This window comes from Neopelma chrysocephalum, unplaced genomic scaffold, assembly GCF_003984885.1.
Source record: "Neopelma chrysocephalum unplaced genomic scaffold, ASM398488v2 Primary Assembly neopelma1_97065, whole genome shotgun sequence".
NCBI lineage: Eukaryota > Metazoa > Chordata > Aves > Passeriformes > Pipridae > Neopelma > Neopelma chrysocephalum.
In genome coordinates this window covers 452,168-473,639 of record NW_020925707.1, presented here as the reverse complement: position 1 = coordinate 473,639, position 21,472 = coordinate 452,168, and the positions used below count along the sequence as shown (strand labels likewise).

At 38.7% G+C, this 21,472-nt stretch overlaps 1 protein-coding gene across 2 annotated transcripts; it reads right to left on the bottom strand.

Annotated features, from left to right (window-relative positions):
* Positions 1-5,644: 5,644 nt before the first annotated feature.
* CETN3 (centrin 3) lies at positions 5,645-17,376 on the bottom strand. Of its 2 annotated transcripts, none has more exons than XM_027671269.1 (5): positions 17,255-17,376; positions 15,094-15,229; positions 13,301-13,415; positions 10,529-10,720; positions 5,645-6,086 (listed from the first exon to the last, which is right to left on the bottom strand). In XM_027671269.1, the coding sequence occupies exons 1-5, from the start codon at positions 17,269-17,271 to the stop codon at positions 6,043-6,045; spliced, it is 504 nt and encodes a 167-aa protein (XP_027527070.1). In that variant the 5' UTR covers positions 17,272-17,376; the 3' UTR covers positions 5,645-6,042. The 2 variants fall into 2 exon arrangements, with proteins under 2 accessions (XP_027527070.1, XP_027527071.1); XM_027671270.1 differs by having other exon boundaries at positions 17,232-17,349.
* Positions 17,377-21,472: the final 4,096 nt, after the last annotated feature.

Below are 21,472 nucleotides of genomic sequence, written 5' to 3'. Positions count from 1 at the left end.
TTACAAGGAACCTTCTTAAAAGCAGGGCATGGAGTTGGAAAGCCCAGAGTAAAGGAGGGTGCACGCTTGAGGCAGGAAAAAATTAGGACATGGGTGTGCTGTTTGGTTGAGAGGACAAAAAAAAGGCCACTTTTTTCCTCTACTCAGAAATTAAAGAAAATTACTAGCGCATTTTTGAATAAGTACATATTTTCTCAGTAAATTCCACACAACACAAACAATTAAATCTTTTTTCTGTCCTTTTTTATGCATCTGCAAGGTCACCCAACACAGAAACATGAGCTTTCTGTACATGTAAAATGCTCAGTTCGTATTTGTGCTGCAGAGAAGTTGCACCTTAGTTGTGGTTATATGGGTGGAAGAGGCCCACAGCTTTTTTACAGTGTGTGTGCACACTAAGAGAGTGAAAAGATTCAGGTATAAAAATTCCATCTGACATTTCATGATGAATCTGATTTTACTTTTACAACTTCAGCGCCCACTTTTTAGTCATAACAATGGGTCCCCCTAGTGGGTAAAACTACAACTGACGAATTTTGTTCTTTTTCATTTCTCTGAAGACTGTAAGTATCACGTTTGATTACCAAGCGCTTGTAGAAAAGTGAGCATGGAAAGGTATGGTTAACTTTTTTGCAACTTCTTTAAAACACAAAGCACAGCCACAGTGATGTATATTCTTACTGAGCTGCTTCATTAAGCAATCAAATAACCTCCTAAACATCTAGGATTTAAAACAACAGTAATATAAATGAATCTATCTCTGAAGATTGCCCTAGTTAGAGTGTAAACAATTTTTCAGAAAAAAACTGTGTGAGAAAGTCAACATATATTATTTTTTATATATAAAAATGAGTAATGAAATTCATTGTTTCACAAATAAATTAATTATATGCTCTTAGCACTGCAACTGTTTTTATAAATGTGGCAGCCATTATAAACAGGTATAATCAGTTCACTCTCATAGCTCCAGATATCAGCACCTATTTTATTAGCTGAAGAAGTCTCCATCAGGATAGTGGGAGTTATGGTTCACTCTTTAAGAAGTCCTGGGGAAGTAGCCAATTTCCAGTGAGGGATGAAGAACTGATTTGTTGCCCTTTTTAATGTCTTTTTAAGGGAGGTCCAGTATGATCTACATTAAGTGGTATTATTTACTAATTTTATTTTACTTGGTTTGTTTGCCTGTGACTGTTTTATTTATGTGTCTAGTAATCAAAAATACCTTTTACAAGACGTTTTACTATTTTCCTTTTTGCCCTCCTTGGTAGAGCACATCACTGTAGTTTTGATGTGTATTGCATAGCTCTGCCTTTCAATAATCAGGAGAGCACAGAGTGGCTGGGTTGGGGTTTTTTTACCCCATCACAACTGGAATAAAATATATCTATTTATTTTATGAGTTTTCACAACTCCTTTTTCAATAGGTAACTGTTTTCCAACATATTTCTTTCTTATCCTTTCCATTTACAGTGGGAAATGTCCCATTCCATGAGACAGTCACTGTGCTGCAACCTCTCTGAATCAAGTAGAGGACAGGGAAGGGCTCCTTCCAACACCTGGGAAAGCCCTTGAAGAAGGAAGAGGTTACAAAACTTGGTGTAAATTACTGCAAGCTTCTGCTAACACAAATCCTTTTCACACCAATAAAGAAGGTTTTATCGTCAGTCAAACTGTAAGGTGACTTCAGGAAAACAAACAAACAAACAAGCAAGACCCTTTCAGAAGTTCATTTCACAAACTTAAATTAATGCATTCATAATTACATTCTGCAATTTAAAAAAGTTTATATGTTATATAAACATGCATTTCTGCAAAACACGCTAGGCAATCTTATTTATAAAGTGTTGTCTAGCTATCTAGCTTTAAATGGATCTCTTTTAGTAAAGTAGCCCTTTCCTGCTAAGCCTATTCTTTATTCCTTTCAGAGGAATACTTTAAAGGAATTACTCCTTTAAATTTATTTCTTCCTTTGAAATTCCTTTAAATACTCCTTTATAAGTGAATTAGTTTTCAAAACAGTAAGGGCTAAAAAGTGGAAAATACAACCTCCACTGCCTAAACACTCGTATGTCATTTCAAAAAGACCTACATATGGAAATTTCCCACTTATTATATATTCTGAGAGCTATCACTTCTGACTGCTGGTAATTGCCAATGTGTTCAGTTTGCTTAGCAACAGTTTTACAGTAGATGTACCATTTGTGCTATCATAAAAGTAAGATACTCGCAGATTCTCTAGAAGTATGTGATGCTTCTACTGAATTTCTGCTAACGTGTGTGACATCTTAGTAGGATTGTCTGGATGGATTTGTCTAGATTTTTCCCCTGGTGTATCTTAAGGAAGGTGGAAGCACTGAAAACATTGACCAGTTTTTCCGTCTGCAGCATCATTTCTCTTTTTTAAATCAGGAATGAAAACATTCTCAGCAGCCCTACAGACTTACTTCAGTGGCAACCACCAAAAACAGTTCTGAAAAGGTTTTCCTAGTGCCTGCTGCTGTCTTCTACAAACTACTGACCTATTGGAAAAATCAGAGAAAAGTGCAGCTCTTGCTTCCGATAAGGTTCCTTGTGCAGCAAGGCAAGCTGCCGTCACAGCCATTTCCTGCTTAATAATCATAGAATCAACCGGGTTGGAAAAGACCTTCGAGATCATCAAGTCCAAGCCCTGATCCAACACCTCCATGATTACTAGACCATGGCACTAAGCGCCGCATCCAGTCTCATCTTTAAAACCTCCAGGGACAGTGAACCCAACACCTCCCTGGGCAGCCCATTCCAATGCCTGATTACTCTCTCTGTAAAAAATTTCTTCCTAATATCCAACCTAAACCTCCCCTGGCAGAGGGGGAGTATGCCCTCTTGTCCTGCTGTTGGTTGCCTGGGAGAAGAGACCAACACCCACCTGGCTACAACCTCCTTTCAGGTAGTTGTAGATACAACCCTGTTTGACCAGAACAAATAAAGGGTTGCTCACATGAGCAGCACATCGATCGGATACGAGTCCACAAAAATCTCCAACTCTGTGAGGGGTTACGAACAACTATAAGCATCCTACGCGGCAAATGGACTTAGTGCATCTGCACTTATTATCTGTTGCTGTGTAATTTGTGATAAAAACCTCTGATAACAAAGATCTGCAATATTCCAGAACTCCACATAGCCTGCAAAACTTCCTTAGGACAGAGATTTAAAAGCTGAAGGATTTCTCCACCCTTTGCTTCATGCCTTAAACCCACCACACATACTTCCTACAATGCCAGTCTTGAGTGAAGCATCTTCCTGAGCCACAGCCACTGTGCAAGAAGTGAAGATGTATCCATGAGCTCTGCTATGAACCTGAAGGGAGCACAGAGGTGGAGAGACCAACATGGACCCAGATGCCCTCCCCTTTGGGCTGTCATTCCTCTCACACAGGTCTGTGGCTCAGCACAGAGGCCCTGTCCTTTTGTTCCAAGCTCAGGGCCAGCTGCATCTCTTCCCAGTGCCTCTGTGCTCATCCCTCCCTTCAAACTGCCTCTTTGGCCTCCACTCTGTTGCCAGCCAAGTTGTCGTGGTTTCCCTTTCCTCTTTGCCAAGCTCCCAGGGCATGTTAAGCATGGCTCTGCTGCAAGTGGTAAAGATGGACATCTCACCAGAGCACTGCAGAGGTGCTTCTCAACTCAAGCAGAGCCTCCACAGGATGAGGCACACAAAACCTTAACATTTTCCGACTGTGCCATGGAAACATTTCCATGAATAAACAGAAACCAAATACGTTTCATGTGACAAACCTAGTACATAAAAAAAATGTTCTAAAATAAGTCAGAGGAGTAATATTTGGTGCACACTACATTCCAACATGGTATTTTTATTTGTTTGGAAGTCCTCAATTTCCTGGAAGTTGCATGGGATTAATTAGGGTATTGATGGATTGTTTGGCATAGCTATTAACTGTTGTTACTGTAAGGTCTTAAAGGGAGGCTCCCATGCATTTCAGTGCAGTGGATTATGACATTCCCTTGGCTGCCATTTTTAGACTTCTACCAGATATCACTGTCCTCCATAGCAAAAGTGAAGAGGTTCTAATACTAACCCATCTTTGCAAATTTAGAAATAAGGCACACATTCAACAGCACAGTTTTTAAATATGTAGTGTTGACTGCTGGACCTTGACACTATTCTACACAGAGAGGATTATAAATGTGCCACCAAATTACTCTCTTCCTCTACAATATCAGACAAAGTATGAAAAGAAAAAACTGGGAATATGTATCCTATGATACACCAAGCAAACTATGAAAAAGCACCAGGATAGGTGTGAGCTCTACAAAACACACAGAGTTAAATGTAGTGTCAATGCTGGGAGCAATCAGACAATTGTAAGTTCAGAGCTTATGTCTTATCAAGCTCTGGACTCAGATCTATTGCAATTATTGTCAGGTGGTGACTATCAAGAGAAGCTGACAGGACTTGCAACAATGCCAGTACACAAAATTGGAAGATCACCAGTGAGCAGCACAAAACAAGCATGGTTTTGGAATGCAAAAATCTCCAAAACAATGAAATGCAGATAAAAAGCCAAACATTGAGACCACTAGTCTGACTGTTTCTTTTCCATTTCTTCTGCGTCTATTCCCACAGCCTGAGCAACTCACAAGACCTCTCTCCAGGTCACTGGTCTGTGTTTATGGAGTTTTGCACTACTGTTCCTGGTCCCTAACAAGTGCTGCCATATCTGCAAGAATAAAGTAAGGTTTTTCAAGTAAGTACATTGCAAAAGCTAGAAATAAGGGCCCAGTCCAGAAGACAAAAAGTACATCTTACTGGAAGAGTTACAAAAAGTAAGTGGTCACCTACCAAGAAATAATTACCAGCCATCTATAGAGATGATCTATAGTCACGTCCCCACAGAAGCCACCAGCTGAGTGTTAGAAAACTTGCCACATTCAGAGTAAATGTAGGAATCTTGGGGAAAAACTTTTGATGACTACTATCAGACCTTTCCAGTTCTATGCCACTTTGATTGTCTGCAGAAAATAAAAATGTCCTTGAAATCGTTTACATAAGCAGTTAAGAGCAAAGCCAGAAGCTACTGAACTGGACAATTCTCACACCGGTCTTAGAAAATATTTGTCTAGAGCTTTTCATAGGCTCAGTCCCAAAAACTGAATCTTTTCCCCTAAACATCCACCTCCCAAACAAATCTTTCAAGATTGCAAAACACTGGTTAAAAGTTGGGCAGGTTGTTGCAGGTTTTTAACGGGTTTCTTTAAATAAGTTTTATGTGTGGTATTTTTGATATTGGAATCTAAAGCATTCTACATGGCTTGCATGAAGTTTGCTCTTGTCACTGTCTCCACAACTAGCAAAGCTGTGGATACTGAACAGAGAGTTGCTGGCTGACATCTGGGTGATTTAAGCATGTTTTGGATACAGTTAATCATCATGAATAGTTGTCTGCCATTTGTTATCAGGGGTAACATTTAATAAATGGCGTATTTGAGGATGCAAATGCTTGTTCATTTAATGCTACCATTCATGTAAAAAAGCAGAAGTAAGAGCTTATCAATGAAAAAAGAAAAAAAATCTTTTCTCTGAAGAATTGTCCCTTATAGTTCACCCCAGATTAAACTACAAAAGTAAGACTTTCAAGTAGTAATAGTAAAGAACATTTTATTAAAATGGAAGTTTTTCAAACCTTATGTATCAAAACTAAGGCCACAGCTAATGCTAACACAAAGTCAAGAACCTCAGAAGGTTCTCATAATATGATACAATTTAGAAATCTGAGACAAGGCTATTTCACAAACAATTACTCAAACATTCTGAAATGCAGCATTACTTAATTGTTTTAAAATATCAATTATTCTAATGATAATACTTAATGATATGAAGTTCTGAACTATCAGGGCCTGTAGCCTGTCTTTATTTTGGTCCTGTGACAAAAGTAAATTTCTGCATCGCTCCAGCTACAGAAATGAATGCAAGTACAAAACATTGTAATGGAAGCTGCCAACGACTCCTCCCTTTTCTGCTGAGCTCATTCCTTTTCTTCTAATGCTAAATATCTCCAGTCATAATAGCAATAAATTCTTCTTGATTGACTGTAAAAAAATAAAAAAAAGAAAGAAAAAAGAAAATCATTATACAAACAGCAAACAACCATAAACCATAAAAGAAAATTCATATCCGTATTATAATTTTACTTAAAGGTTTTTCTGTGAGTATTTGCTGCATCTGACCCATTACTATCAGGGTTTGGACTTTTTGCTTCTACAACAACAGGGATTTTGCACATTTTTTTCATGTAAAATGAAGTCAGAATACAAGTTAGTTATGTGGAATATTTTAGCCAGAATCTAGTTCACATATAACAAGCTATTATTTTTAATTATGAAAGTAAAAATATTCTAAAAAGTAAAATATGATAGGAAAAAAACCCTGAGAAACATATGTAAAAAAGACAGCTAGGCAAAAATACACTATTATTTTAAGGTCTATGAAAATGTTAAAAATGGTACATAGATTTTATTTAGCAAGTGCTTCTTAAGAAACAATATTTCAGCTACAGTTATGATTAATTTAGTTTTATTCTTAAAGTCATCATTCAAACTTTTATATCCAAACCACCCCCACAGACCAAACCACGCCACTTCTCTCCCTCCCAAATCTGTAACACTTGCCAAACATAAAACGAATTTTAAAATCGTTTACTAATTATTCCATAAATTAGCTAGAATTAAAATGGACTTTTGATGAGCCTTTCCCCATTTGAACTTTCTTCATTCGTCATTTATAATTAACAGAAATTTTATACAAATGCACTTGGAGAAATTAAGTCATAATAATAAATTAATTAGCAGCCATTAATTATTTTGCTGCACTTATACCTGAGCTACCGACCTTACTCATATGCTAAAATAGAGACACTGTAAAAGAATTAACCAATGAACATGTTCACTTTGCAACTGCAGATTACTGGGGGGAATGATCAGAATAAGTCAGTGGTGCAGAAAAGACAAGACACATACAAAGAATTCTCCCTGACAATTATCCATCCCAGTCAATGTGTCCAAGCTATTCCTAAAGAAAGCAACGCAAAGAAAGAGCTACATCTACAGCTAGAAGAAAATTAAACAAATTCCACTATGTTAAAGAATAAATAAATTAAAAAAAAAATAAATATGCCTTGGTGTGATGCATGTAAAAAAAATACGAAACAAGCAGATTTAGTCTAGCTTAGGATTCTATACTCTGAAATACCCATGCATCACATAGCTACACCGTGTTCTAAGAGACAAAAATACTATCTTGACTGTATGACTTTAAAAAGCCTTTCCACAGCTTTATCACAGTAACAACACAATAACAGCACAAATCCAAACATCCTCTCCAAAATATTGTGTGGTTTACAACATCCTTGCTAAAGAATGCTGCAAAGTGGAAAGATAGTATCATGGTGACAAACAAATTTTGTAATATTTAAACAAACTGCAAAAAGAAATGCAGTTACAATTCCCAGTAACACAAGTGTGGAATAAAGCAGACACTGTGTGGCCCCTCTCCATTCTAATCCCAGCAGAATGAGAGAAACATTATGGTATGGAGAACATACATTACTTGTCTGAGGAAGAATCAAGATGTTCTGCTGCTGAAGCCAACCACCACTTCGAACCTCCTCCTCAGGTACCAAACCACGCTAACTACCCCCCTCCCATTAAGTATACCAATCAGAAATAAAAGGTATTTATGACTAAAGCCACTCAAACTCCACCCAAACATAAAGAAAATAGTATAAGAGTAAGTTGGGGATAGGGGGAAAGTGGGAGAAGATGTCCACCAAAACTGCTGGGATCAGTCAACAAGCTGAGTCCACCTTCTCCCCCCCAAGAGGGACGCCTTGGATGAGAAATATACTCCATGTGTGTTAAATGCTGCTCTTAGGACTAGAGCTTTTGCTTGTGGTTACCCCATAGCGTATTAGTTAGATTGCTTCATATCAGAGTTTGTGCTTGCTTAATATATGCATCAGTAGATTGCTTTAAAACATATTTTTGCAGTAGACACTATCACTGACAACCTTTGAACTTTTTATTAATACAAATTGTGACAGATTAATAAAGTGTTATTCCATAAACTGTTAAAGCAAGTCCTTGCAGTTGCCACCAGCGGAAAACACCTTAGCAGGACCCGCTGAGGGGTCTTGGTTCTGTTGAGTTCCCCCTAACAAGGGAGGTTGAGGTACCCTCCAATCTTGCGAATCTGTTGGTGAAGGGTCTCCTTACAAAACACTGACAGACTGTCGGACACCAGGGTCTGGACATTGCCAGGGATACCGACAGGCAAAAATTTAAACTCCCACCTCTCACGTGACAACAAGCAAACCCAGTTAATCCTCTTCAGACTTAGGATCTGTTCACAAGTTAAGCACAACAAAAGCAGAAGCAACCACAGTCTTTCATGGCATCTCATTTCCCTCAACTCCATGACAAAAAGAACAAATTAGTATCACAGCTAATATGCAGAAAACATTGACTTACAATCTTGAGAGTAAAACGTGCATTTTTTCAGTGGTGGTTTTTTTCCCCTAATTCTGTGCCAAAATTCTGAGACCCAAGACTGCATTGTGTTTCCTACAGATGCATCCACACAAGATGACAAAAACTGCATGAACTCACAGCATGGAATTTCTAAAATTAGTTATGCTCCAAAACACAATGTATTCCTAAACCCAGGAACACAAAAATAAGACTGTTTAAGTTTTTAAGGTAGACAAAAATATGTCAAAAATACTTTCTTTTACAGAAATCTATGTACAGCATACCAGTAGAGGTCAGTGGTTTCGCTGAGAATAGGAGGGTTCTTGTAAGCTGAGCATCACACGAGACCTTATTTCACTGTGAGCAAAACAATCTCTAAAATGTAATAAAAGTGTTAAACCAAAAAAGGTATTATTCCTGTATTTGAAGTATCAATTAAAAATGCTACCAAATTAAGAGTTTCATATTTTTTTTTGAGGGCAGGAAAGAAGGAGAATTAGACGACAGCAAGATTTTCCTACATGACCCAGATGTTTGAAGATAAATAGAATGGTGATTCACAGGCTTATTTACTTTTTCAGAATGAATCTTAAAAAGCTAAAAACAGCCTCAGTTTTCTTCAAAGAACAAAAAACATATAGAACCTTAAGGATAAACAGTACCATATACAAACATTATGCTGTCAATCTTCCATATTCGATCTTGTGCTTGATTGCTCTAACAAAGAGAATGAATGGACGATTGAGTAAGAGGAAACTTAGCTACCCACTCTTAGCTGATCAACCTGATTTAAAAAAATGTAGCACTGACAGAAAATAATTATGACTCAATAACCTTCCTGAAAGGAGTTAATGGTCTATGTTCAACTTCTAGTGCCCAAATAGTCATGTGACAAAAAAACATTGATCCATGATTCTGACATCTCGTTTTGGCAGCTCCAGGAGAGCAACACATGACAAAACCTGCTTGCAGATGACTTCTACTTTCCTTCACCTCTATGGCTACAACTCCCAAAAAACAACGCCTATGTCTAACAGCACAGAGGGGAGGACTATCTGTCACAAGGCTGAAAACACAATTTTTTTTTCACTGGGAGTGAGAGTTTTGAGTCCAACAGCTCAAAAATATAAATACTACTGTCCCTGGAAAAGTTGATTAACTGCTAGTGAAATCTCAGACACAAATCACCACCTTGAAAGAGCAGTGTTCAAAGATTGATACAGTCTTTAGGTGCACGGTCTGAAGTGAGTGGTCCTCAAAATCCAGATATTAAGGTTTCTGGGGTAAAAATAAGGATATTTTGAAGTTGATGAAAAAAACCCAAGGTTTCAGTATTCAAAATTATTTAATAAGCATACTATCAAACTGAATTTGTTAATTCATTCTTTATCTAACTAATAATTTCTTTCTGCAGCCCACTCTGTATGGACCTTGTCAATTCCAGAGCCATTTTTCACACTATGCTTTCCAGCATTCCCATGCTCAGAAGTACATTAAAAGACCAATCCAAGCTGATCCTGCATAGACCCAGGGTACTTCCAGCATGATTTATTAGCTTACTGCTCCATATCCAACTAACACGCTGAAATCACAACAATGACACATTGCCACTTAAGAAATATTGAATAAGTGATCAAAAGACTGACTTTCGCTTAGCAGTTTAATCCTTTCACTGATTTATAAGGAAATAAAAATGTAACGTAGGCGCATAGAATCTCCCATGTACCAGTTCAACTACTTCGACCTTCAACTACACATTCATCTCATCATTTAATAGACATTGGTTGAATAGGAGTTCATGGTGAATCAATTCAATTCTTAGACTCCAAGATGTGTTTCCAGGACTAGTAGCTGTCAAAAACTGTCTCCACTATTTGTAAGCTAAATTAAGTTTAAGTTGAAAGTTAACTAGAAGGAAACTAAAGAGGACATATTGACAACAAAACCACATTTAAAAACAGCAGAAAATTACAAGATTATATGGGGGTTTATTTGCTAACGCATACTTTCTCCATCTCCATCCTTATCAAATTCTTCAATCATAGCCCGTAGTTCTTCATCAGACATGTTTTCACCCAATTCTCTAGCAACCCGGCGCAGGTTTCTCAGACTTATTTTACCAGAGTCATCATCGTCAAATAATTTGAATGCCTTGAGTACTTCTTCTTGTGGGTCTCTGTCCAATATCCAATCTGTCACTGCAAGAAGGATACTTGAGTTAGACTAAAAAATTCTGAAGGGTAAACTCAGAATGATCTATGCAAGCTGAGACAATATGAAGAACATACATTTCTGATTTCACCTGTTCTTACATTTCCATGTATTTCAGTTCAACATGCATATTTGTTTTACTGTTGTCTGACCTCTCTTTCTTATCTCTCTTTTTCCAAGCTGAGTTGCTCTTTAGGGCATAATTCTTGCAGTGGAATGCCACATGGCAATTTGGACACAGTCATGCTTTCCACAAATTTTTCAACAGGAATTAAAAGTATACACAGGCCTCTTCTGTTTCAAACTTCCAAACTTTCAGAAAAAAACCCCATCAGCTCTGATAGACGAAGACGTGTGATTTTTTTTCATTTTATACGTTTTCATCAGGATAGAATTTTGACTTGAAGAGAACACTGAAACACTAAAGAAAAACATTTACATGGAACCTCTCTTTCAAATACAAAACCACACAAACACAAAAAAATACCCCAAAACAAACAAACAAAAAAACCTGAGCACAGGGGTTACATAAAGGACACTACTATGAATTGCAAGAGGTGTATTCTGAAAGGATTCTTCAGTCTTTATTATTCCTTTTATTACAACTATTTGTCAGTTTCTGCAACAGAAAAGACAAACTTCCCACATGAAATATTTTTCTAGTAATTATTTAAGACCATCCAACAATAATGTATCTTCACATCTTTGTACCTGCTAGTCTTGTATTACAGGGCTTGCTATTTATGACTTCATCAAGCCATTAAAAACACATCAACACCACTTGCGCACAAAGAACCACCTACCATCTGCTCCTGACTGCAGATGGAATGTCTGCTCTGGCTTAGCAAACTTGAGAGGAAAAAATTTTTTCAGGCTCATGTAAGCTCACTGCAGCAATGAAGTTTATATATCTGCATAAACGCTCCAGATTTATCCTAAATTTAAATATTTTCTTTTAAAACAATGGCACTGTATGAAGTACCATATCATTTGAAAAATGTTTTTTTGGCAAAAAGACATATGAAGAACAATAAATGCTAAGTCTCTAAATACAAAACTGTAGAAGACAAAATGTAATTGTATCTTTATATATCTCAGTTAAACATTAAGAGAAACTGATGGCTCAAAAATTGCTTTGCCATATTCAGCAGCTCTTCACAATTAACACCTCAATAACCTATTTTCTCTAACTCCTAATCCTTCTGCAAGAAGTGATATCATGTTTAATTCTGTATCAAGGTCATATTGCACCACCACAGCACTCTAATCCAATTCAAATTTTGTGACAGGTTCAATCCCCTTCCAAGTATCTATTGTGCTTTCTGCAAGAAACTTCCTAGCTTCTTGCAGCACTTGATGATTGTCCATATTGACAGCCAGGACAGAATGACGAAACTATGAACAGGACTGAACATCAGGAATTTCAAAAAAAAATTGCATGGTAATTACAGTATATTGATTTATGCAATAATACGGCATAATTATGTAATTTTAAGAGTAGTATTACTATTAAATCAATACATTCACTTTTTTTTTTTTTTTAATTAAATCAGGACTGATCACATTTATTTCCACATAGGCTTTACAAGTCAGAAAAGAACCAAAACCAATTTTCTCTAACCTGGAATACCACTACAAAAATATTATCTGTCATTGACAACACATTTTGTCCAATACTAACCTGCTAAAGCATTAAAAATTTGCCCCATTTCAATCAATAACTAGTTTTGCCACATTAAGTAGATCGTTATTTGTAGCCAAAAGCATATACTGGAGGTTTGGGTGTTCTGTTTGAGAAAATCTACAGAAATGTAATACCTTGAAGAAACAGATTATCATGAGCATAATGAACTATAATAAACACAATGAACTGGAGATATAAAGCTATATAGAGAGAAATCCCACACAACTTACTTTTTGGCAAACATAAATTGTATGCAAAAGCATAAACTGTGTGTAACAAAAAGCCCTTAAAAACTTCAAAGAAACTTATGCAGATTGAAGTACATTAAACTGCACAATGCACAAACTCCACAAGAAAGAAACAACTCATGAAATTCTGTTTTTATCAACAGCTGAAAATCCTTGAAGTACAATATTTAACACCTGCTTCAATTTTTCTAACCTTTTTTATATATGAAGTCTGTATTCAGCTTGCAGTTTGTCTGTGTACACACTCCTTCCCATTAAATTCAATGCTAAATACCTTTTCCATAGCAGAAATGAGAATCTTACAAAGATCCCTAAACAATACAAGAACATCTACGTTTTTAAGCTAGCATTCATTCCTCCATGTAAGCTTGAAAAAGATTAGCACTGTGTATACTCTACACTGTTATACTGTGGCTATCATTGATCTCTACATATCAAATTAAGCATTCGGAAAACAAAGATTTATCTTCCTCCACTATCGACCTAATATATTAAGAAAATAATGAAATTAAATCTCCCATTTCTATTTCTTAATAGTACTAAATAACTGAAGAAGTACACGAAGTTCTGCTTCAAAATTGTAGTCTCTACTATACGCTAAATATCTCTAGAGGTAGACACAATCAAACACATACCAACTTCATTAAAATCTTCAAAGGTGATCTTGCCTGTTGCTTCTCGATCATAGTCTTTAAGTATTTTCAGGACATCAGCTTTTTTTACATCAAAACCCAAGGCTCTCATTGCCACCTTTTGGAATAAAAGGGAAGTGCAACCACAGGTAAGGATTAAATATAGATCTAACAGATTTTCTTTTTAATTTCAGTAATTACATTCTTGCCCAAGAGAGAAAGAGCATATCAGTGGTTTAGAAGTAATAATAAATAAAATAAATAACAGGAAAAGAGCTTTGGATATTAAAACCACCTAGAACTACTATTAGGAAATAGAACATTGAGCTACAGTGAAAAACTTGTATTTTCAGGGAGTTTACAGACTGGACGAAGTATTTCTTAGGAGAAGTAGATTTATTCTCCTCATTTACAAAACTATTTCAAAATCCTATCTTTTCAAAGACAAAACTGAAAATCAGTCTTCAAATTACTCTTCATTATTCACACAAAGTGTGTATATGTTCATGGATTTACAAGTACTCCTAAAGTGACTTTACTGCTTTTTCAGTGAACAACATAAGCCAACCTATTTTTTACTTTTCCATTAGGTTAGAAGTCCACATTCAGTTTCCCATTTTAACTGAGATGGCAATTTCTCAGCACACATTATCTTGACTTTCTCCAAACAGATGAACATAGACTAAACCATAACTGGAAAACCACAATGCTTTTGGAAGTAGTCCTTCAAAAATTTTGTAGAGAAGGAGATAGTCTTTTCCTTTACATATTTTTGCTTTTCCACAGTATTACCTTCAGGGCGACAATACTTAGCTAGACAGCTAACAAACAACTTTCCAAGTAATCACGACAGCTGGGAATTCAAAATACACCATAACCAGGAAAAGCATATTAATAGTCCTGAAACAGTCCCCAGCACTACCCTGGTCACAGTGGCTTCCAGCAAAGACAAAAACTTGAACTCTGAAATAAAGAGAAGGGAATTGCTACATCTAAAACACTCCAGTAACAGCAAATTAAGTAAAAATAAGACTTTTTTTCCTTTTTCAAGTTATTGAGTAGACCCAGAATGTGGAGCCAGTAAGTTGGATTAGGCATTCCTTCCAAAAAGAATCTCACCCAATACATGACAGAAACACTGGTGTCTCCAAAGCCACTTTCTCTTCTTGATGCCAATCCATAAAGAATTTAAAGTGACCTTAATGAACTTTATCTACTACTTCTACAGACTTCCAGCCAGAAGGACTCAGAAAGACTGCCATTCTAACCTCCATTTGCCAATAGCTATCAACAGAAGCATCCTTCACTGGGAAGGGCAACTACTGAGCCTCGCACACACAGAGCAAAGAGCACACCTTATTCCTACAGACAAAAGGCTTCCTGCTGAAAAATACAAGTGGGTAAGCTCTGGCTTGTAGTCAACAGTTTTACAAATTTGATTTGCATCTTTTACCTAAGCATCTGAAACCTAACACCAAGCTTTAGGTTACACAGTTCTTTTTCAAGAGCTTTTGCTTCCTGGTCATCTGTCCAAGCTAATTCCTGGTGAGCAGTTAGACCAGGGTTATTCAGAATGCTACAGCAATGCCATTACTGCATATAGTATGGGAAGACAAGCTTGTTCTTACACCAATGCAGTATTTCCAGGCTTTTTCTTTTTTTCTTTTACTCAATTCTTTAACCCAGAAAGACATCTTGAAGGAGGTTTTTAAAGATACAGCCAACATCTTAAAAACTCACTAAGGAACAGGTATATTATCTGTCATAAAATGGTTTGAATGAAAAAAAGCTTTTACCTTTAATTCATGATAATTTATTGCTCTATCTTTGTCTGTATCAAACAACTCAAAGGCATCTTTAATTTCTTGTTTCTGTTCCTCAGTCAGTTCTCTTCTTTTCTTCTTTTTAGTTTTGTCTACTGAAAGCTCATTCCTATATAAGGAGAAAGAAATTTAGATTTCTATTGGGAAGATGCCACTGTAGATAACATTTTCCACCAATAAGAAACTCACTATAATTGCACAGATCACTACCTTAGCTATTAAATATTTTCCCAGCTTCTACTCCCAGTTTAAAGTAACACTTGAAACAGATAATTCCTTTGTGAAATATGAATGACACCTCCAAAATAAAATCAGCACATGCATTTTTGTTAATAAGTAACAACAACAAAAAAAAAGAAGGTAGAAAAACTACCAGTTCAAAAGGCTTCTTGAGGTTACAAACTAGATTAGCAGTTGAAATAATACAATTCCCGAAAACACTTTGTTTCTACACTGTAGCTTAAAAAAAAAAAAAAAAATCTGTGACAGACCAGCAGAGGCTGAACTAGGCCAGGCAGTCTGGCTACTAAAGCCAGAATTAGGTGCCACAAATCAGCTTTGTTGCCTGTAACATTTCTTAGATAAATGGTATTTACAGGGTTCTTCTTTAAAATCCTTTAAATCATACACATACACACTGTTCTAAAGACTTTTTGCTCTGTTTTGGTATATACAAAAGAGACAAGCACTCCAAACCAGCCCTGTTTTCTTTGGTAGTCTAGGAATGAAATTAGATTTCCAGAGGAGCACAGTAAAAGGACATGAGACAATAACCATAAAATGCAAGAGGAGAAACTGCAGCTGGATCTACGGGGAAACATTTTCTCAGTCCATGTGTTTATGTGCTGGAACAGTTGCACTAGCAGACCAAGGAGTCTCCATAATTAGAAAATTTTGAAACCTTACTGGAAAAGGTGCTCAGCATCCTCATTCAGTTTTGAGTGGGAGCTGCTCTGATCAGAAAGCTGAACTAGATGACTTCCCATAAGTCCTTCCTAACCTAAATTATTACATAATTTATGTTATACTCCCAGGAAAATGCTTTTTACGCTCATTTGTCTATTTGCACCAAGGGCCAAATGTGTGCTTTGTCACCTAGTGTAAAATGCACAAAAATTACTGATCAGTGAACAGAAAACTTTTCAAGATTTACTTTCCAAATCTCTTCTAATGAGATGATTTATCTTCGCCTTTGTAAAGGATTTGCTAATTTTAATCAAAACCTAAGATTAAACATATGGCTGAGATGTAGCTTCCAACAACCACTGAAGTGTAAAAATTCCAAGAACAGACAAGAAAAGCGCAGGCTGCATGAGCTGGACTTGCCTTGGACCACAATATCCTCAAAGAGCAAGAAGCCCTTAATAGACCAATGGAGACAGCGTGATTTCACACAGGCTTTGAATTACTGTAGCTCTTGGAAGGACTAAAATAACTCTGAGCTGGCTACATAATTAGAACTGGGAAAGTAGATCAGATCCAGAGAGCTCAGATTTTGTTAGCTACAACGATGAAATCCATTTATAAATCTGAAAGCAGATTAACACTGAACTCATCTGGAAGAGCAGCTGGATGCTGATGTGTTCATTTGGTGCTTAGCATAAAATAAATTTATCAAATGACAAAGCAGTACCTAAACACAAACAGCTCAGTGCCACTTATACAACTACTTTTACCACATGAAAATTAGGGATCACGGTTGCCATGTAAGCATATTAATTATGCTTGGAGACAAGCATTTGCCAGGTGTTGGGAGTCATAAGCCAGGCCCCTTTATACAACAGCTCCTGAAGCAGAATTTACAAACAAAACACACCGAGCAGTCCAGTCTTACCCCTATTCCCAGGCCTTTTGGAGGGGCATTAGGCATCCAGAGCGAACCTCCCAGCGCCGGGCCCCGCCCTCCCCCGGCACAAAGACGGGCCTGACCCCGCCGAGGGGACCAGAGTGACCGGCTGGAGGCCGCAGATGACTCACTCGGGCCCCGCCGCTGCCGCCGCGCCCGCGCTCAGCCAGCACCACCCGAGCGGGCCCCGAGGCGCGGCGCGGCCATCAGGAACCCCCGCCCGCGCTTCCTCCGGGCCAGGGGAAAGCGCCTGGCTCATACCGACCTCAGGGTCAGGCTCATACCGACCTCAGGGCCAGGCTCATCCTGCCGGGCTGGCCGGAGCAGACACAACGCCGGCCCCGTCGCCTCCTGCCCTGGAGACGCGACACCGCGGCCAGGCCACGCCCCCTGCTAACCGACCGCTGTCTGATTGGGCGCAGGTTGGTATATTCCCTCCTCCAGACGCACTGTTATTGGTTGATGTGCTGCCACTCAAGGCGGAGGGGGAGGAGTCCCTACGGGGCAGGATTGGTGCGCGCGGCGCCGTTAAACAGCGCGGGGGGGGGAGGGGTGGCATGGCCTCTGCTGCGAAATGTGGAATATGCAAACATGGTCTTAAGAAAGGATGTTGGTATTTGATCTTGACTTTCAGCCTTAGTCGACAAGAAACGGGATTTAATCCGCGAAACAGATAGGAACTAACAAGGCGGCTCCTAAGTGATATCCAGGTGTTAGAGAGACCAATTTCTTGTATGTGGAATTTTCCTTGTTAAGGTTTACGGCTCGACGTTTTTCAATGATCTCAGACAAAGAATGCTGAATTTACGGGCCATAAGGGCATTTGGCAGAACCCCCAAGATAAAGAAGCAATTAATAAAGCCAGCTCAGCAACTCTGCTGGATCAGCTCCGACTGGGTAAAAGGTAATTCCGCCAGGGGCAGATCTGTGACCCCCGGCCCAAGAAACCCACCTGACCCAAGAGAAGAGAGAAACTGAGCGTGAGAAGAGAGAGAATCATTTACCAATAGATGATAGATACAAATTAATAAGAGAACTGTGGAACTTGTAGCCAATGAACATTAATGCCTTTGTTTGCTAAAAAGTATAAAATTTTGACAGCTGCGGTGCTTGATGTGTGGAACTTCACCGAGGACCTCCGCTTGTGCCGCTCTGAATAAATATCAATGTCTCTCTCGAGTGCGTAATTATTGGCTTGTTGCACACTAGGTAACACGTCCAATTTTTGCCGACATCTTTAATGGCCCTGCTGTCACATGGATGTGCCGTGGCTGTGTCTGGAGAGGTCCCCAGGCCCTGTCCACTTCCTCCCTCCCTCCCAAGCTGTGGAGGAGCACGCTTAACATTTGACACTTCGACAAGCATTGTACAGACTTTACCTCACTACAAATTTCGTGGAAAGCAATCCATACTATGTGAAGACTGAAGATTTTAATGTATAGTTCCAGTTAACATTGACACGAATGTTTTCGTGCCTTGCAAAACAGTCAGCGAGTCAACATTATATACGTGTGGCTGGGGGAAATGCTCATATCACTGGTGGGAAAACTCAGATTTATGAAAAGTCCTGCCTCAGTGCTCTGGTCTGTGACACGACAACTGTCCCTGTGCCTTGTGCCCCAAATTGCCCTATTTCACCCCCACTACCACCTCCTCTGCATGTTGATCCTGGAGCTCAGCATAGAGGCCGTTGGTCCTTGCCTGAGCTGCACTGGAGTTATTCTTGCCTTCGTGCTGTGTGCTGCTGTTGCTGACATATTGACCAGACTCTGTGGCCTGGCCATGAACTTGAGTCACCACCTTGCCATTGTCTGGCAGTCACTGGGATGCTGACAGGTCAGGTTACTGCCACCATCCCTGCACTCTGCAGGGAGGTCACAATCCCTGCCTGTGTTGTGATTGCCCTTGGCTTTCAGCTTGTCCTCTCTCATGGAGCATCCATGTCCTGGCTGCTCTGTGTCAAGTAGAGTGAAAAGCCTGATACTGATTCTCTGAGCATGCTTTTGGGAACTGGAGATCCATGTTCAGGTCTCTACTTCTAGACTTACAAGATAAGCTAAAAAATTGCTCCAGAAATCAAACTGCCACTGTTTGTAAATTCATTAAAGCTGGCAGCAGTGCTCCTACTGCATGTGAAAAGGAGATGCAAGGAATTCAAAACAGAAAAGACAGGCTCAAACATTGATAGCTAAAAATAAGTATGGGGGTTTGGTTGCGGCAACAGTGACTTGCAAACCCTTACATTTTCAAAGTTGGTTAAACTCCTCCTAAAATCGTTTCTTATGAGTAGAGTTGGTAAATTAGAATATCTCTAGTATGTTCCCCATACCTGTGTATTGCCATATTAATAAAGAAAATAATTAATTATGAAGTATACTTAAAAACTTTGTTATTGGCTTTTAATTAATCTTCAAACTCATCCATTGCTATATGAAAGTCATTTGTGGGGCTGTCTGCCAGCCCCATCTTCAATTTGAGTGAATGTATTTCCTTTCCGAGTCCTAATTTTGTTAGTATTCCCTCGACCCAAGCTGAATTTGAGTGGGCAGATTACAAACCTCATTTAACTGTTCATAATCAGATCATATATCAGAACCTTAATTAAGTGAATCCAAAATTTTTTAAAGGAGTAGCTGGGCATACAGATTTCATGCAAGTTCAAGTGAGTTTTGTTCATTTCACTCTTACAGTAAATCATATGGCATGAAAATTAGTGGGAAAACATAAAGCTGTGTTAAAAACATACCATGTGTCCTTGCCAGTTCAATGATTGCAAATGTATTTCTGTGGATATCTGGATCAAACTTGTAGGAAATACCTGGCTCTCTAGCTCTGGTACAGTCATAGAAGTGTTGGCTAAGGTCCTGAGCCCTTCTTCCTGTGTCAACATTCTTTTATTTGTTTTTCCAATTTAATCGCTTTTGAGTGCCCCATCACCGTCTCAAGACACAGTTGGGCATATGTGGGAACATGCACAGACAGTTACTAAATAAATTTTTTAACAATTAAATTAATTTTTAAACAGGTGAAATTAGCCCACCCAATAAAAGCTGAACAGCTGGGACTAGCCATGTGCTGAAGACGGTTTTGGGTAGCACAGCAAAAACAAGGGGCAGGTTTATAACACGGTTGGTTTCTAGTTTAATCCCTAATCCTGCCTGTTCTATTTTCCTGGTCAGTGTAGCCCTTGCCCTGTCCTTGGGCGGCGCTGCCACCAGGTGGCGCCGGGACACCGGCGCTGTGCAGGCAGGAGCGAGGGGCAGGAGGGGACATCGCTGCGGACACTGGAGAAGTACTGACTGACTTCGAGGTACGATTACACCACGCACAGCAACGCAGTGTTAATGTATAAGATAGTGGTAGTGTGATTTAACGTCACACCAGAATGCCTGGACTAATGATGCCCCTCAGAGCACTGGACTGCTTTCTGAGTACCCTGGAAAACCCTGTGCCACACAGGGAGCGCAGTTCGAATGCAGCCCAACCAGCAAATCTCCTGTGCTTCAAATTTAGCCTCAAATAAATTTAAAATAAAACCTAATGAATGCTTTTTCATTGTTTCTCGATCGTTTCTCTGTTTCCTAAGTCAATTTGAATGTGAAGGGACTGAAGTAGTAGTAGTTTTGGAGAGTAGTTGGTTCAATGTTTAGACCGAAGTGGTACTGCTCACTGATTTAGGTAACACATGCATTAATTATAAATAAGAACTTGAAACAGTGTTGGTTGCCTCCACCTTTATCTCCCTCTCTCCTTCATAACAGAGCTGACTTTTTTCTTCTTTGGCTACAGATGTCTTCTCTTACAAGGCAAGGTGTTGTGCTAGACTTTAATAGCACTTTTCTAAAGCTCATCCTGAGCTCTGATTTATAGCATCCTACTGTCTAAGATTTAACAGTTAGGAATCTTTTTTCCCCACTGAGAATCTTCTTTTTTGCAGAAACATCCCATGTTTCTGTCATAATGTCATAACAGCAAATTTTACTGAAAGCAAATGTTTACTGATGTAAAATAAAATGAGATGCTGTAGAACTGAAGTAATTAAAGTGACTGTTTCATTTCCATGTGTATTAGGAACATTATAAAGGCTCCTTAGTCATCTGAAATAGCTACCTCACAACATAGCATCTGTCAATTATTAGCTGAGGGTGCTGGTCAATAGTAGCTGAACATGAGCCAGCGTGTGCCCCAGTGGCCAAGGGCATCCTGACTTGGATCAGCAACGGTGTGGGGGTTTGACCAGGGAAATGACTATCCCCCTGCACTTGGCACTGACTCATTACTTCAAGCTCAACAGAAGCCATGTGACCATTTGTGTTCCAAATACAGTATCCAGCTGTCATTAGCCAGTGCCTTGTGTGGAAATAATAATCTGTGTCACCACAAACTGAAACTGACCCCCAAACATACATGTTCATCATGTCTACATTTTCTGTGTGTGAATTGTACTGAAAACCTAATTCTGATTTGTGCTCACAGGTGGTGGGTTTTTTTCAAGAAATACTCACT